At 36.7% G+C, this 17,052-nt stretch overlaps 1 protein-coding gene across 2 annotated transcripts; it reads left to right on the top strand.

Moving 5' to 3' along the window:
• The first annotated feature begins 1,813 nt into the window (after nt 1-1,813).
• LOC149162009 (ubiquitin receptor RAD23d-like) lies at nt 1,814-16,734 on the top strand. 2 transcript variants are annotated; one of them, XM_089437114.1, is made up of 13 exons: nt 1,814-2,030; nt 2,122-2,273; nt 9,331-9,492; nt 11,884-11,919; nt 12,050-12,132; nt 12,335-12,403; nt 13,306-13,489; nt 13,586-13,750; nt 13,844-13,963; nt 15,631-15,678; nt 15,772-15,881; nt 16,044-16,122; nt 16,223-16,734. In XM_089437114.1, the coding sequence occupies exons 2-13, from the start codon at nt 2,208-2,210 to the stop codon at nt 16,337-16,339; spliced, it is 1,239 nt and encodes a 412-aa protein (XP_089293240.1). In that variant the 5' UTR covers nt 1,814-2,030; nt 2,122-2,207; the 3' UTR covers nt 16,340-16,734. The 2 variants fall into 2 exon arrangements, with proteins under 2 accessions (XP_089293240.1, XP_089293241.1); XM_089437115.1 differs by having other exon boundaries at nt 1,814-2,036.
• Nucleotides 16,735-17,052: the final 318 nt, after the last annotated feature.

The raw sequence follows: 17,052 nt of genomic DNA, 5'->3' as shown, positions 1-17,052 counted from the left end.
CCTGGATCAACTAAATGATCCATCCACAACAACTAGTGATACCCGAAATATTAAAATGCTAAATCAACTCCTGTACCCAAAACTATGACATCCATTATAGTCGAGCTAAGTCAAACAACTACATTTAACTAAAATTATTGCCCTTACTCTCAAACAAAATTGCTCGAGGTCTAGACAAAGTTGTCAAGAAAGAAAACTGAAAAAAAACCCTCCAGGAAACAAAAAACTATAGAGATTGATCATCTACCACCCGTAGTGGAACCAAAAGATCTATACGACCACTAACTACACTTGCACCATGCAAGTGCAAGTCCTGGGTGAACCATCAACATTTGCTGCATTTTGGGGTCCAGTCATAAGAGATCTTTCTTATGGTTTGTTTCTCTTTTTCTCTTGTGTTCATGGGTTTTGCACTAATATTTTATGTGAATGGCTTGAAATTTCGGGGTTAATTACGCTATGAATTGCTACTCGAACTTCGATTTAACGATTAAGAATGAACTAGAGAGCTCAAGGGTATTGTAACTTGCATATTACTAAGAAATAAAAAATTGGCTAAAGCTAATTGAATGTTGATTTTCCCATTTGGGTTTCCAAGGTAAATATGGTGTCCATTATATATGGAATTGTTTTGAGATTTCTCTGTCATTGCAGTGGATAATTTTATATGTGAAATCATTATTACTCTCATCCATGTTAATACACTATTAATCAAGTGAATGACCAAGGTAAAGAATAACAAATCATTTATGTCAGCTACCACTTAGAAACCCATGCTTTTTCTTAGTACTTTCAAAGTGCTAACACATATAAGATCATCTATATCCATTCCATTTCGAATTGAAGATTAAGGGAAAAAGATCGCTACAATTCTTTAGTTGAGTTTCTATTCATGTCATAGAATTCCAACAAGTTTTGTGTCCAAGGAGGGGGTCAAGCTCATGGGAAACTTGCATGTTACATTGTTCCCACAATCTATTGATGTTGTACGAACCTTCTAGAGGTGTTACCTACATTATAAGTTCATCATAATTTGCACATTAGCCATACATCTTGTTTTGGCTACTCAATACTAAGAACAATTGTGAGTTTCTTTCTCCCTTAACTATGGAGTGGAAGGTTGGTTATAGATAACCCTGGAGCAATTTGATTAAATGTTAAATGCATGACAATCACTTCCCATCAACCATGGGTAACCGCCCTTTGTCATATGAAACATTTTCAAATCATTTTCTTACTTTGAAACCTTGTCTCTTTTTAAACTAGTTTTTGAGTTCATTATTATTTGACTAATAAATTTGTATATTTATTATCAATTTCATATATATATTATTGTTAGTTTTATGTTAAATTTGTTTGCAAAGTCATTCTCGAAATGAACTTATAGTAAAAATCATAACTTAATGATTATCATTATTAAATTCCAATAAAAATAATAATTAAAGAGAAAGTTTCTATTTAAATTAGAACCTTAGAAACACATAAATACACACTCCACCAAATTGAGTTTTACCCAAAATACCACATAACAAACAAACCACTCAAAATAAAGTAATTTTTAAAAAATATAATTATTTAAATTAAAAAAAACCTTCCACCATAAACTTACCATTTATTAATCAATGTGCCCAAGGAAATACAATAATAAATCTTGCCTTCTCATTGGATAGAAAATGTGACCATCAAAAGCCATTAAGTTGCACAATGCATGACCCCAAAAAAATATTAAACTCAATTGAGAGGATCACTTCATTGAAAAGAAAAAGGGAAATGTAAGAAAAGCAAGGATCTTTCCTCGCAGGAAAAGTTGGGAAGCTCCCGTCACGGCGATTCACTTTTTGCTCTTTCCTACCCGAACCCACCCCAAACACGTCAACAATCCGGTTATAAGTCCCCCAACGTCACCCGCAGCTAATGAAGTTTATTGCATCGCAGAGCTTTCTTTAACGGAGATCCGCCCACTATACGAAAACCAGATCGCAATCTTAGTCACTCTCTGTTTACTTTCCGTGGGTAAACCACACCCTGAGGTTAATGTCCGTCAGTTAACGCCCGACCTCTCTCCCTCTCTCTGTATATTTTTTTCTTTTGGTTTTTATTTTGTGTTGGTTTCGTTGGCAGTGCAAGCGATATTGTGTCTCGTTTTGCCTGCTGTGCGGACGGTTTAGCACTTCGGAGGCCGGTAGAGACCGAATTCGGGCGTCAGGATGAAGGTTTCTGTCAAAACCTTGAAGGGTAACCACTTTGATATCGAGGTGCAGCCCACGGATACTGTAAGTCATTTATTTTCTCCCTCTTATCGGACATTAGGGTTTCGAATTTATTCTGTTTGTTATTGCTTGTGCTATGTCGTCTGAACGGTTTTTTTAAGTGTAAAATTCTGCGGGACTAGCGGGTAATTTGTTGTCAGAGTATTTTCACTTTGGCTCGGGTTGATTTTTCATGGGTTTGAGTTAATTTCCTGGGATAGGACATTGTTAGGTTGCTGGAGTTAGTGGTTTCTTCAGTTACGGTTAGTGGCTTAGGGTTACGAGTTCCAAGTATATTTCACATGCATGCTAGCTGTTGGTATGCCCTTAATCGTGATTGCAATGAAATCTAGGGTTTTGTGTTTGGGTTCTCGAACTTATCGGAAATCTCTCTTTCGAGTGTGCACGCGAGGGTTTGCCTCTTCGACTGGCCACCTGGGGTTTTACCGTGTCTGGGAAAGTTAACGGTTGTGATAGCAGAAAATTTGGAAAACGAAGGAGGGATTGCATATGAGAGGACATGCCTTGATTTTCGGGTGCCTTTCTCAGCGTGGATTTGTGCATCTTAGTTTCTCTCCCGGCAAATCCTTATTGCGGGCTTTTTGTTACACGAGAATTTTAGTCACTGAACTCTTAGCTAGATTAAATTTTTGGCCTACATTTGCCCGTAACTACTATATGCACTATTTTCCGTTACAGGATTTGTATATTTGAGTTAAATTCTTGCCGGGGAATATGATGACTACATTGTTCTTTATTACAAAATTCAAATCATAATACAGATTAGAAACGATTTGCTTGAAATTGCTTGTTAGGAACGTTAGGGGAATTTGAACCATATTTTGAACGGGAACTTACAATAATTTGCACTTTACAGCTTTTCTGCGGCGATGTTGTTACATGATAACTGAACTTTCACTGAGCATAACCAGCCATAGGAATCAATGCTAAGTGGTTGATCTTTCCCTTGAGTATGTTGATGTAGTATTTACAGGATTTCGAGTACTTGAATCTGTTAAATTGAAACTATATACGACCGTAACGTAGTAAGAAAGGTTGTTTAATCATTGTGTACCTCTATGGTATTTTTCCAGTGCCATTTTTCCATGATTATCAAACTATTGATGCTAAATTGCATCCTACAGAATTGCAGTTGCGGTGACCAGCATACATTTGTTGTCTATTTTTGGCCCAAAATAGTGAAAGGCATTTTTTTGTTATAATTGCTCTGGAAAGTGCCAATGCTAAAGTATTTTATAGAGATGAAGCATTTAATAGTGTTCACTGATAACTCTTGAAAGTGTGAATGTTAAATCCTGTAGCAGTTGTGGGGTGATTGCACTTTCCTTATATTCTCTCTTGGCTACGCACGAGATTGATTTTTTGAATAGCCAGGATTGTGCCCTGAGCTACCTGGTTTGTTGCTAGTATTGTTTAACAAAGCAGGGGCATGTGAAGTTCACTCAATGAATCCTTTTAATTCCTGTTACAGGGTCCTTTTTTAATAGTTTTGGGGAATGAAATGTAATAGTAAACAAATTCATTGATAACAGTGAGAGTATTGTTTAGTCTTGAAATTGACACTTGCTTTTCTGTAAAGTAACAAGTTAACATGGATCACAGTAAAAGGATGTGCTGAAAACAGTGTACTGGACACCATAGCTTGTTTTACAATTCATTGAGATATTGTTCTGCTGATGCACCAAGAGAAGTGAGGTGCTCCCCACCCTGAGTGGTGGGAGATATTTAGCACTTTCTTCATGGTGAGTGTGCTTTTAAGTTGTACCTCTAAATTCTAATAGATGTAAAACCAAATTGAAGGAAGTGCTGACATAATTAAACTTTATATAAACTAGCATAGATACATCAGCCTTAGTTCTTGTAAGTATGTAAGAGTTGAAAAAATGTGGAGGTTTACTCCTGCTAACTTATTGCATCAGGTACATATGATGGTGGCCATATTCAAGAGCCTCAAGCTTATGTTATGGATATGGATCCACCAAATTCTTGAAAAACCGGGATCCAGAAATGGCAATTACAAAAAAATATAAGAATATTTTTATAATAAACAAAAAATAGGACTATTGTGAATAACCATAACAAAAAAGAGAGTTCTCAAGCATATTACTATTAGCCATCCATGTTCTATAACTGATAATTTGATAAGTTATAACCATCATTAATTATTGATAGTTTTGAAGACAATTTTAGCATGAGCATGTAGTAGGTCATAACAGTGTTTTTTGTGAGCCACATTCACATGTTGATATATCATCGGTGAATAAAGTATTTTTCTTGAAGGCTGAGCAACAATGTTGCACACAAGGATAGATCAGAAATTGACAGCAGACCTTGATCAAGATAATAGATCAAACCTCGAGGTCAAACCTTGATAGAGCAGACCTTGATAGATAGACCTCAAGATCAGGTCTTGAGGTAAGGGAAGATTAGACCTTGACTAGGTATGAGGTTTAGTGTTTCAATCTTTAGGGAAGTTTTTCATTAAAAAATGTTTTTTGTGAATTGGTGGGGTCAAAAGCACTGGAATTTTGGGGATCTGTTTCATTTTCCACAGGATCCATTTCCTTCTCCAGGGGACCTTCTTCCATGATGAATCTTGAGGGAATGATGTATGCAATAATGCATGATGTATACCATTGAAGAATGTACTTGTAACTACGATAAGGCAATAATCCATTTCATTTTATACCTAAGTGGAAAATTACAACTTTTCCAGCGCCTGACAAGGAACTTCATCGCAGATTTTTCCTTAAACTTCATCGCAGATTTTTCCTTAAACTTCATCGCAGATTTTTCCTTAAACTTCATTGCAGATTTTCCCTTAAACTTCATTGCAGATTTTCCCTTAAACTTCATTGCAGATTTTTCCTTAACAGGAAATTGCAAGTTTTCCTTCTTCATGCACCACACAATGTACTTCATAAGCATGGGGGCAATCATTTTGAGATTGCACCCAAAGCTACTTGTTACTGACAATAAGACAATCATACCTATATGCTTTCATGGGTTGTTATGAGCATATAGTGTTAGGGCTCTTTTTGTGATGCCGGTTGTGTCTAGACTTCCAAGGTACAGGTAAAGAAGCATCATATAAAGGCAATGATCCAACAAATGGTACGGGCATCTGAAGATACTTTCTGGAAAAAGTGCCTAGGAGGGAGGACAAGTTATGTCCAAAGTACTCAATATGCCAATATTAGGTCTCGAAGATGGGATCTTGAACATTTTTTGGGTCTAAGTGGGATAGTAAATGGTATTTCATATTATTGATATATTGCTTGAGACTAGTGGTGGTAGGTGATGAATTTTATGATCTCCTGAGTCTACCTTGTGACCTCCCTAATCCATGCAGTTTTAGCCTCTAAATCTCTTCTAATATCAGCTATAGATTATGGACAACGAAAGGAGTCCAAAATATAAGATTATATCTACCCTTAACAATCAAGCATGCAGAGCCCATGGCAAGCAGCTCAATTGGTGATCGCCATGATATGAAGTATTATGTAAACAATGAGATTCAAGGTTCAAATCCCTGTGAGTCAAGCCAACAAAAAAAAATCAAGCATGCAGCATTGCAAACAGGTGCATTATCTGTGATAACTTGCACCACATTTTTTGGCCCTACTTGCTTAATGGCAGCAATTATGAATTGGTCTTAAAACATCCTCAAGCAGTTGCCTCTCTCTCTTGAGCAAAACTGTTCAGAGTTTTTCATAGCTTGGCTTCTTGAAACTTTGAGGTGCTGTGTTAATTGTCCTCACCAAATCTTGACAACATGGGGGCTGAACCACATTAGAAGGGATACTGCAAGCATAGCTTGCCCTTCCAATTCTTCTCTCAGCTTCTCCTTTCCTTTGATTGCTGGGCATTTTCAACAATTTGGTATCTTCACCTGTAGTTGGAGGTTTTGATATCTCTTCTTCAAACTGTACTGCTCGCCTCTTCCTAGCTTCATGGACAATCCTTCTCATTGCTAGAAGCCAAGTGAGTATTGCTATCAATACCAATATTGCTTCTTTGCTCCAACTTTTGAGCATCATTATTCTCTTACTTAAATGTGGCCTTCACCTTCAGATTTCTGGTATGTGCACAAACATCAACACTGTTTACCCTTTCAACTAAGGTGCGAGCTTTGAGTCTTGTTTAAGAGCCTTTGTGTAGGTCTTGTCATTTTTACATATAATGCACCTCCATTCACATGAGCCCCCAACACTCGTTTGTTTGAGCTTGGTAACATACTTAAAAATATGATAGTGTGCTTGCTGCTTTTGTGTTTGAGAGGCTCTAGAAAATGACTATGAAAAACCACAAATGCTGCATAAACACTAAACAGATCTGGTCACCAAATCAACCTGTTGCTCACATCCTCGTTGCCCGTAATAATCTTCCTGCTGAAAATGCCCTAAAACTTGCTCCCAATATTCCATTTCTTGGAGTGCTTGCTGCTGCTGTAGGAAGACTTTCTTGCTGAAGAAAGTGTGATGAATGAGTGAAAGAAGTGCTTTTTTATAGAAAAAGAGGATCTTGGAGTGCTTGCTGCTGCTCTAGGAAGTTTTTCTTGCTCAAGAATGTGTGAGGAATGAGTGAATGAAGTGCTTTCTTATAGAAAAAGAGGCTGTTAGGGCTTCTAGAGAATTCTAAATTTTATTTTTTAACCGACTGTAAAAGTCAGTTAATTAAGTCTGTTGAGTGATTAGATCTATTTATTAGTTATTATTAAATGATCTAAGGGTTCCATGCCTTTCGTGGGTGCTTGGATGGGGCCCAAAAGCCAAGCAAAAAGTCACAAAAACACATCCTTTTTTGGCTGAAACAGCATGCAAACGCTGCTGGTTGTACCAGTTTCTGCATTTCTGGGCATTTCTGGGACTGGTACATAGCCTGGGCAAGCATTTTGTGCAGCTTAGTGCAGAACCAATGCCTTACAGAGAGGAATGACCTTGAATCAATGGCTCATACGGATGCTAAGAGCTGATGTATAGGAAGGATAATCAAATCTATACCTTGATTAAAATGGTGGTTGAAGTTTGTGTTTGACACTTTTGTTTAACTGATTTCCGGTTGGCAGCAAAGTAAGTTGTCAGGGTTCATGGTCATGGCCAAGGGGATTACAAGAGGATTTCTATTTGTGGAAATTAGGGTTTGAATGAATGTTGGGGTACGTCACATCTAAAATTTTAAACCTGTAAAAGCTTATATGTTTAAGAAATCAGACCTTTATATGAAACAATAAAATTAAAACAATGAATTCATTGCTGATTGATATTAAAATCTCAATGACAATTATGGTTCAGTGATTTTGGGTTCAAATTTCAATTCTCAGTCATAAATGACAATATTATAATGTTCATAACTTCATCTTGGTGGGTGGGTTGGTTTGACATCGGTTGAACATTAGAGTAGAAGAGTTAGAAAACAGAAATTCTGATCCTGGAAATTTGAATTTGGCATTGGCCCAATGGAGAAAATGCTGATTACTGCTTTCTGTTGCTACCTACTACAGTGAATATCTTTGTGCCCAAATGAATAAATGGTAGTGGCTGTGGGAGTGTTTTGTCTTTTGATGCTGCTGCTGGCACTATTTACAAATGGATTTCTTCTCAAAAACTCTGTAGATTTTTTTTTTTTTTTTTTGTTTTTGTTTCCTCTTCTGTTGCTTTTGTAAAGACAATAAAAATTTCCCAATAAAAAAGTTGCAGGTTTCTATTGCCTAAAAATAGGCTACTCAAGTGTTTCTTTTTTTAAGACCTGCCTAAATATTTGAGGGTCCACATTGGATCTGTTAATGGCTGAACAGATGCTAAGAGATGATGTGGAGGACAATAGAATATAATCATTTGCAGTCCAGATTGCATCTGTTGATGGGTGAGCAGATGCTAAGAGATGATGTGTAGGAAGGATAATATAATATTATTATTTGTAAAATAATAAAATTTATTCTTATGTTTTTCACCAAAAAACAACAATGAATAAGCTATATGAATATGTCAAGCAAACCAGACATCAACGAAAATAGTGTTTGATAGCTATGATTAATTTATTTGAGGTTGGCAGTAAACTAAGTTGCCAGGCTTTCATGGTTGTGGGGAAGGGACGAGCAGAGGAATTCCATTTTTTGAAATCAGGGTGTGGGTCCTTTTGGGGTCCATCACATATAAAGTTTATATGAAACAATAAAACGTAGAACAATAATTGCTTTGTTTAATGATGTTAAAAACTCAATTAAAATTCAATGATTCATTAACAATTTCAGGTTCAAATTTCAGTCATTATAAATGACAAAATCATAAATGATTTCTACATAAAATATCTATATTCCCAATTGATAAAATATCTGTTCAGAAAAAGTTAAAATCTTTACCTGTTTTGTGTCTGGAAACATGAAAGGTACACAATGAAGAAATTATAGGGTTTCTATTTCAGTACGAATGGAGTCAACCTTGGATTTGCTGCTGGACATCACATTAGTCTTTTCCAAAAAAGTTGCTTTTGTGTATTTCTTTTTATAACATATTTGTGGGGCATGTCCCCTCTAAGAGTAAAACCACCCCGTCACCATAATTGGGGACTGTTACTTGGGGAACATCCCTAGCAGCTGGGCAAGTTTCTGTACCTGTCCCAGGTATGGGAAATACATGCCATACCTGGAGAAGCATTCTACAGGCCAGTGGATGTGAATATCCTGCTGACATATGTGTAAATCATGCAAGGGATGATGCAGAGTTTGTTAAGTTTTCTGGTGTCTGAACCATTGCTAGTGCATGGTAAATGAAGAAGAAAACTGTAATTGAATTATCTTCTGATATTTGCAATTTGTTTACTTTTGTTTGCTTCATCTTTTTCTCAAGTTAACAGACTCTAATTTGATTAATAAAGGCAGTCGCTATTCCATGTTTCTTTGAGATAATCTTATTTAATTCTATATCTTACTGCATGTTTACCCTGTGAATTGTTTACAATTTAGGGTTTCAATATATTTGCAATGTCAGAAATCCAGTGTCATATGGAAGTCTTCTCAAAATTATGTATATTACCAATTAAAAATTTCCTTTTGTTTCAGGTTTTAAATGTTAAGAAACAAATAGAGCAAAGTCAAGGAGCACAAACTTACCCGAGTGAACAGCAGCTGCTGATTTATCAGGGCAAGGTGCTGAAGGATGAAAGCACTATTGAAGAAAGCAAAGTCAGTGAGAATACATTCCTTGTGGTTATGCTGTCTAAGGTATTTTTTTCCTTGATGTGTTTCAGAGTTTTGGTGAAATTATTCATATTTTTGAACAGTTCATGGAATAAAGAATTGTCTATTTTTGTTATTTTGCAGTTTGTTTCTCTGATGTGATCTTGTAATTTCTTTGGCACATTTTATATGGAGTTTTTGAGGCAAAGTAAGGTGCATGTCGTGAATGCATGTTTAAGAACATTAGTATTCCTCGTCTTGGATTTCTGCCTGACACTTTTTAAATAATTGGGAAGTTTTGCTTGCTACTATTGAGCTGCTCTTTTTTTGCTGTTTTAGTTATAGATAATTAGCTTTTCTATCATATTACTATTCTTTTAATATTTTGATACTCAATTTCTATCTTGTTATTCTATATAGGGAACTATATCATGATCTAGAGGATCAGAGTTTTTAAGCCAGGTTTCTCTTTGTCGTAAAGTTGCAAGAACAAATTTATTCTTGTGATGTACTCCAATTCTGAAACATTTTTCCAGGCCATTATCCCTCTTTTAAACTAATGGATACCATTTTTTGGAATTTCTTTTCTGTCTGTAACAAGTATACAATACAATTATACAAGGTTATAGCCCAAGTCGTTAGCTCAACTTGTTGTTCCAATGTTGCGAGGCATTTGGCTAGTTCTGTGCAGCAGGTGCCTGATTTTGAATATCCCTTTGGTGAGGTTCCAAAGTCCATGCAGATGGGTTTACTGAAGATGCCATCCATGAATGTGAGGAAGCATCTTCTGGGTTTCCCTTTAAGGTTTTCCTTGGAAAAAGAATAAGGCTACAAGAAAACCTTTTTTTTTTTTTTCTGAAGCTAGATCATGACATTAATTTAGTGATATAACCTATAGAGCCAGTTTTCCAGACGTCGTTTCTCATGTGGCAAGGCATCAAATTTATTTTGATGTGCTCTATCCATGGGCTGGTATTGCTTGCCTGTCTTTCTAACCTAAACAACTTAGCTGGATCTTGTATACATTTATCTAAGGTTATTTATTTATGAAATCGGCCTCTTAGCTCGAGGGCTAGAGTGAGGTTGCTGGTACCAGGCCAGCCCACAGGTATACTCACTTAAGAGTTCACAAGGCTCGAGGCCAATACAACATTACAACCATATTTATCAAGGCATTATAGCTCATCATGTCACTAGTGGGGAAGTGAACTTTGGTGGAGAAGATAACAGATGTTCTGTCCAACCACCCAAGATAACCCCAATTGACATACATTTATCAATGGTTATTATTACTTTATCATATATTCCTCGTCTGGATCTGCATAATCCAATATCCTATCTCCTTGAGTAGCATACTCTTTTTCATGGTTATCTATATAACAAAATTTAAATGGATGCCTATTTTTTCTTGTTTTTAATCGTCTCTTCTTGTTTAATATCGTATTTTTTGATATCTGCCTACAGTTCTTTGTATTGTGAATGGATCCATGTCTTCCAATGTGTACTAAATTTGCACGTTTTGTACGATTTTATTTTCGACAAAATCACTTCCAAGCAGGTACAGTTGCCCACAAAAATAAGAATATGTACACAGCAAATATACCTAATTTTGTTCCAAATAATCTCTGATTAGACAAATGGTGAGCCAAATCTAGGACAACATAGAAGGCCCATGATTTATAAGATGAGGTTAAGGATGTTTGGTTAGTGATTTGAACTCATGCTAGTGGCTATGAAGACCATATTAGTGACTGTAAACCCACACTAATGGCTATAAACCAAATCATGAGACGTTGGACCCACATCACAATATTCACACCACTATACAACCACACAAGACACTGCATCTGTGAGTGTGACTGATTTGTAGCCCTACACTGATAATTCTAAACTCTATGTGCTGCAATTGAGAATGCATGCCATTGACTATGTAGACATATGCACATATTGGCAGTAGTGAAAATACCTTCCTACAGGGGCTACCCACCTTGAATTCCTTAGCCCTTGGAGAGAGAGTAACCTCATAAATCTGTGGGATATGAGGTCAACAGCCCAATGATTGCATACATACATAATAATCAATTTGCTGATCGTATTGTGGGCTGCAGCCATCCATGGGTTGCTTGGCTTCACGCTTATTAACATGCCACCTACAATGGTATTTTATTGATAAAATACAAGTTTAAAAATGGTACTTGGCTTGTTGAAGTTTTAGAGTTTTATTTGTGCTTTTAGCAAAGATAGAAACCTGTAAGTTATAAGTAGTTCAATATTAAAATTTGAAACAGGCTTTTTTTTTTGAGGTCATGTCCCAGTCATGATTGTAGCATTTTCTGACTGAGCCGGGGTTTCTCTTTTTTAAATTGTCTATCTCTCATATTTTACAGTTCTAGAGACAAATTTAGTTTTCTAACATTCTTATTGGTTCTCTTGCAGACTAAAGCAACAACGGCTGGTGCCTCGTCAACACAGGTTTCTTGACATGATAGGAAAAAAAATCTGATTATGGTTTTTTCATGAGGTTCCATTTCATTATGTAGAATTGATGTATGTTATTTTTTGAGGACTTTACCAACTGATGTTATTCTGAATGATTCCACAGGCCCAACCATCTGTTTCTGCAGCTCCAGCCCAGAACCCTGTAGCACCGGTGCCAGCTGCTGCAGCAGCTCAGCTCCCATCTCAGTGAGTTAGCCTAGAAAATGCGTACACAAATATTTCTATAAATCAGTTTTTGTTTTTGGACATTTGCTAGCAATTATCATATCTCATGTGAAGTTGGAAAATAGCTGTGGCATGGATTTTTTTTTTTTTTTTGGGCATTAGCTAGAAATTATCACTATTTGGTTCTCTACTGTAACTTTCATTAATTTACCCATATGAGCAGGGCTCCTGCAACTACTACGCCTGCCATTGGCGCTGGAGCAACTCCTGCCATTGGCACTGGAACAACGCAGTAAGCAATCCTGGACTTGTTTAAATGACAATCATGAATTATAACAGATATAGCATGCCTTTTTTTTGTTTTTTCCATGGAAAATCATTTTATTTGATATTGAAGTGTGTGACGGCTCCTTCAAAATTCAAAATGTCCTCATATGATATATCTATCCTCTGCTTATTCTGTACCTATGTATTCCAGTCGTACACACATCAACACAGTTCAAAACATTTAATCTTTTCTTTCTGAACCAACACACAACCTTGTACCCCCACACAGAATACTCTGCCTAAGAAAGACTATTTCATAAGTCAAAGAAGGTATACTATATAGTGGACTTAGAAGTGAGCATTCCCCCTGAATTCCTGTATAGCTGAGGTACCCTCCTGCAAAGTAATAACATCTTTGAAGGGGGGATCAGTCTGAATTGAATTCTCAAAACATATGTGAGAAGTAGATACATTTTATCTTGTCTTTCTTGAACCAACACACAATCTTACAGTATCAACATTATATCCCCACACAGGATTCTCTGGCTAAGAAAGATTCTTATAAGTGAGCATTCCCCTTGAATTCCTGTATAACGAGGTACCCTCCTGCAAAGTAATCACATCTTTAAAAGGGGAATCAGTCTTTGAATTGAATTCTCGAAAAATATGTGAGAAGGAGGTGAACTCGAACTAGAATTTTACCTCTAGAACCCTGCATGATAGGTCCTAGAAAGTGTGGCATGCAGCACTTCTTGTTATCCCCTTCTATCACAAACTTGGAATCCTCAAATACCTGCAAATGACTTACAGCTTTTTCTGTTGCAGATTTTAATGAATTCAAAGTGCAATGTATTCAGCTCTGTAGATAGCATGCCTTAATCTGGCATATTCATTATTCTAATTGTGTTGTGTATTTAATCAATTCAGGACAGATGCAGATGCAGATGCATATGGACAAGCAGCATCAAATTTAGTTGCAGGAAATAACCTTGAACATGTTATTCAACAAATTCTTGACATGGGTGGTGGTAGTTGGGATAGAGATACAGTTGTTCGTGCCCTACGTGCAGCCTACAACAACCCTGAGCGTGCTGTTGAATATCTATATTCTGTAAGGATAATCAGCTGCCCAATTTTCACTTGATATGTTATTTTTGTTCCCTGTTAAAGTTTCACTTCCTGATATGTTTAAACTTTATATGTTCAGGGCATTCCTGAGACAGCAGAAGTAGCTCCTCCTGTAACTCGCCCAACACCTTCTATTGGTCAAGCGGCAAACCCTACTGCACCAGCACCTGCAGCAGCAGCTGCAGCAGGTTCGGCCACAGCTCAGGCGGGTCCTAATGCAGCTCCATTAGATCTTTTCCCACAGGTAGATGTTCTATCTGTCTGTTTCCAGCCTTTGCCAATGATTGAAAATTTTGAAACCTTAAATGTTGGATTTTAATTGAATTTGGTTTTATAGGGTCTACCCAATTTGGGAGCGGGAGCTGGAGCTGGAGCTGGAGTTGGTGCTGGCATTGGTGCTGGGGCTGGGATCGGGGCTGGTGCTGGGGCTCTTGACTTTTTACGGAACAACCCACAGGTATTGCACTATTTCCATTCTTTTAAACTCAAGGTTGCTCAGAGGCCAGAGTTTTAAGGGAAACTTAAGCAGTTGAAGCCAAGGTGTCTTTCTGATATGCTGTATCATCTGGATTTGAGTGGATATGCATGAGGTTGCTCAGATGCCTTAGTGTGAAGGGGAATATATGCTTAAGGTTGTGAGGGGCCTTGCTGAATGCTTGTACTGTGTGGTTGTGATTTGATGCAACTATTACAAGATTCATTTATTACAAAGTACACTATATTATTTGCACACCAATATACTGTTTTCTCTGAGTACAGTGGGCTTTCTTACGAGAGGTGCTATGCACGACAGAGGGAAAATCTTGTTTCTTCTTCTGGCTATAATTTTGTCTATTTAGAAAGTATGTCTAGCAAATGAGTCCTACCATGCAGTATCTTCAAAGATGGTGTAGAGAAGAATAATGCCTTCAAGTAGGGTCCTTTGAAGCAAGATAAAAGACAGATATTGTCTTTTTTTAGCTAATAAGCTTATTGAGAAAGCCCATATATCTCTATAATGTCTTTAATTTAGTTATGCAAAATAATATTGCACTGATTATGCATGCTGTGTGTACGGCTGAGGTGGTGATGATGGAAGCTGTGCTATGTATGCCTCTTTGTTCAGGCATTCTGTCTTGTTGAGCAGTTCAGATTGTGTCTTGGTTCTTCAATGAAGATGTCATAATTGTAGTAAGTCACAGTCTTCATGTGCTTGTACTTCATTCATGAGGTTCCTCTCCATAGATATGATGCTAGAATTATTTTTGTGAGTGTCTATAGACTATTATAGTAATATCAACAATCATTACGGTACTTATGTATTTGGAAAGTTATCTTCTATTGGATATTGCTATCGTTATCACTTTGTCCTGTATTGGATGTCTGCTGGTGGACTAGGTTTGTTTGTTGGCATTTCTTTGAGAGAATCACCTTTGGTTTCTCTTTCTTTACATACATTTCTGTATTTCTATTTGCCTCCTGCAGCGTAGGCTCCAATTCAAGACATATCTGGCTAACTTACATTTATAGGTACACTTGTGAGGAAATCTTAATCATGTCAGACAGCCTTGCATAATCTTTGACAGGTTAAATTGAGTTTCAAAATATATTGGGACAGTTTGTTTCCACTAAGATGAGCTCATGGGCTTGCTAGAAGTGAAGTGTTCCTCAGAGGTTGAAGCTTGATTTCAACAGAAACGTCAGGAATATGCTCCTAAAAACATTAAAGAGAGGAATTTTATGTTTATCTTGAATCTAGTCTTGATATGGGTATTGAAATTTGATGGTGGAATGGGTTTCCAATGTAAACTATTTTGCTGTCTCTAAGAAATGTGGAAGAAATGTGGAATTAGTTCTGGCAATTGTGAAATTATATTATGCATGGGTTTGAGTGCTTGTGTTCTCGCTGAAATTGTTTGTGATATCTGTTGATTGTTGAGGGTGAGGTATCATTCTATTTGTAGCATTAAAAAGGATAGAAAACTCATAGTGATTACACAAATTTTTCCAAGTTGCAGTTGGCTCATGTTGTAACTTATCAGAGCATCTATGGTAATCATTAAGGTTTTCAGTTCTAATCAGCTTCGTGTTATATGTTTCAATTTCTCTTGTTCATTACTCATTACATGTTTTTTTATTCTACAGTTCCAGGCTCTACGTACAATGGTCCAGGCCAACCCTCAAATATTGCAGGTGTGTGCCCCTCCTTCAATTGCTACATCATTTGAATGGTTTGTCTTGTGGTTCATCTTAAATCTGCCTGTTGTTCTTGTTTTTTGAATACAGCCAATGCTTCAGGAGTTGAGCAAACAGAATCCTCAATTGATGCGGCTTATCCAAGACCACCAGGCTGATTTTCTCCGCTTAGTTAATGAACCAGTTGAAGGTGCTGAAGGGTGAGTATATGCTTTTCATTTTCATAACTTCTTTTTATAATTTTCTGTTAGCATAGACATTCTGTGAAGGCTCTGTTGTTTTTTGTTCTTTCAAGCCCTCTGTTAGAACAATTCAATATTGTAATGTTTTCTGAGATCCATTACCTTCTACTTCAACTTCAGGGATTTCTTCAACCAGCTCGCTGGAGCAATGCCCCAGGCTATTAATGTAACTCCAGAGGAACGTGAGGCAATTGAGCGTGTAAGTGTTTACGGATTGCTTTATTATTCACTTTACTAAAAAGTTATACATTTGTTAAGAGAGTCTGTATGTAATGTGAATCTTCTTTGTTTATTTTCAGCTTGAGGCCATGGGCTTTGATCGTGCCCTTGTTATAGAGGCTTTTTTGGCCTGTGACAAGAATGAGCAATTGGCAGCAAACTATCTTTTGGAGCATGCCGGTGATTATGAGGATTGACAGAGAAGACTTTCTGCTGAAACTGTGTATTAATATTTCCTATTAGGACATTTGCTTTTTATCATTTGCATTGTCCCAAAGGAGGTGCATTGTTATTTTGATAACTTTTTTACAATTTACACTCAGGTGAGTCTTCTGTTGAGAATGTTTCAGCCCCACAGGATTATGCCTTTAGTTTCTCTATAATCTAAATTGTAATTTTGACACTTCTGAACTCCAACATTAGGGTCGTGTTTTTTTATTTCATTGTTGTTTTTTTCATAATTATCTCTTTTTTTGAAACCCATGCCACTTGTGGAGAGGGCATGCTTCTGGGGTTTCCCCATATTTTTACAGTGAATTATGTGTGTTTTGAGCAGTCAATAATATATGAAAGATTCTTTTTACGTGGTAAACATTTGTGGACGATTTCAATTCTAGTGCATGTTATTTTACAATCACATTTATTGACTTGCTGAATCTCTTGGCTCAACAAATGATTATAACTTCATTGCATATCGTGGAGATAAATCTGAATTGTGACAGGAGAGTCGCCATAGTTGAACAAAAATAACACATTATGTGACCCTAGTTTTTATCAATATGGAATAATGTAGATTCTACCAGTATCTTGTTTATCATCTTGGAACTTTGGGCAGAAAATATTTGTTTTTCAAATTGTTGCTTATACTGAAGGGAACTGTTAAATCAGGGAATGCATATGGAAAAGGAAA

This window comes from Pinus tabuliformis, chromosome 5_2 (genome assembly GCF_031772625.1).
Source record: "Pinus tabuliformis cultivar Carrire ecotype Pingquan chromosome 5_2, CPIR1, whole genome shotgun sequence".
NCBI lineage: Eukaryota > Viridiplantae > Streptophyta > Pinopsida > Pinales > Pinaceae > Pinus > Pinus tabuliformis.
The sequence above is the reverse complement of the archived record's forward strand: the minus strand, read 5'-3'. Positions and strand labels throughout refer to the sequence as shown.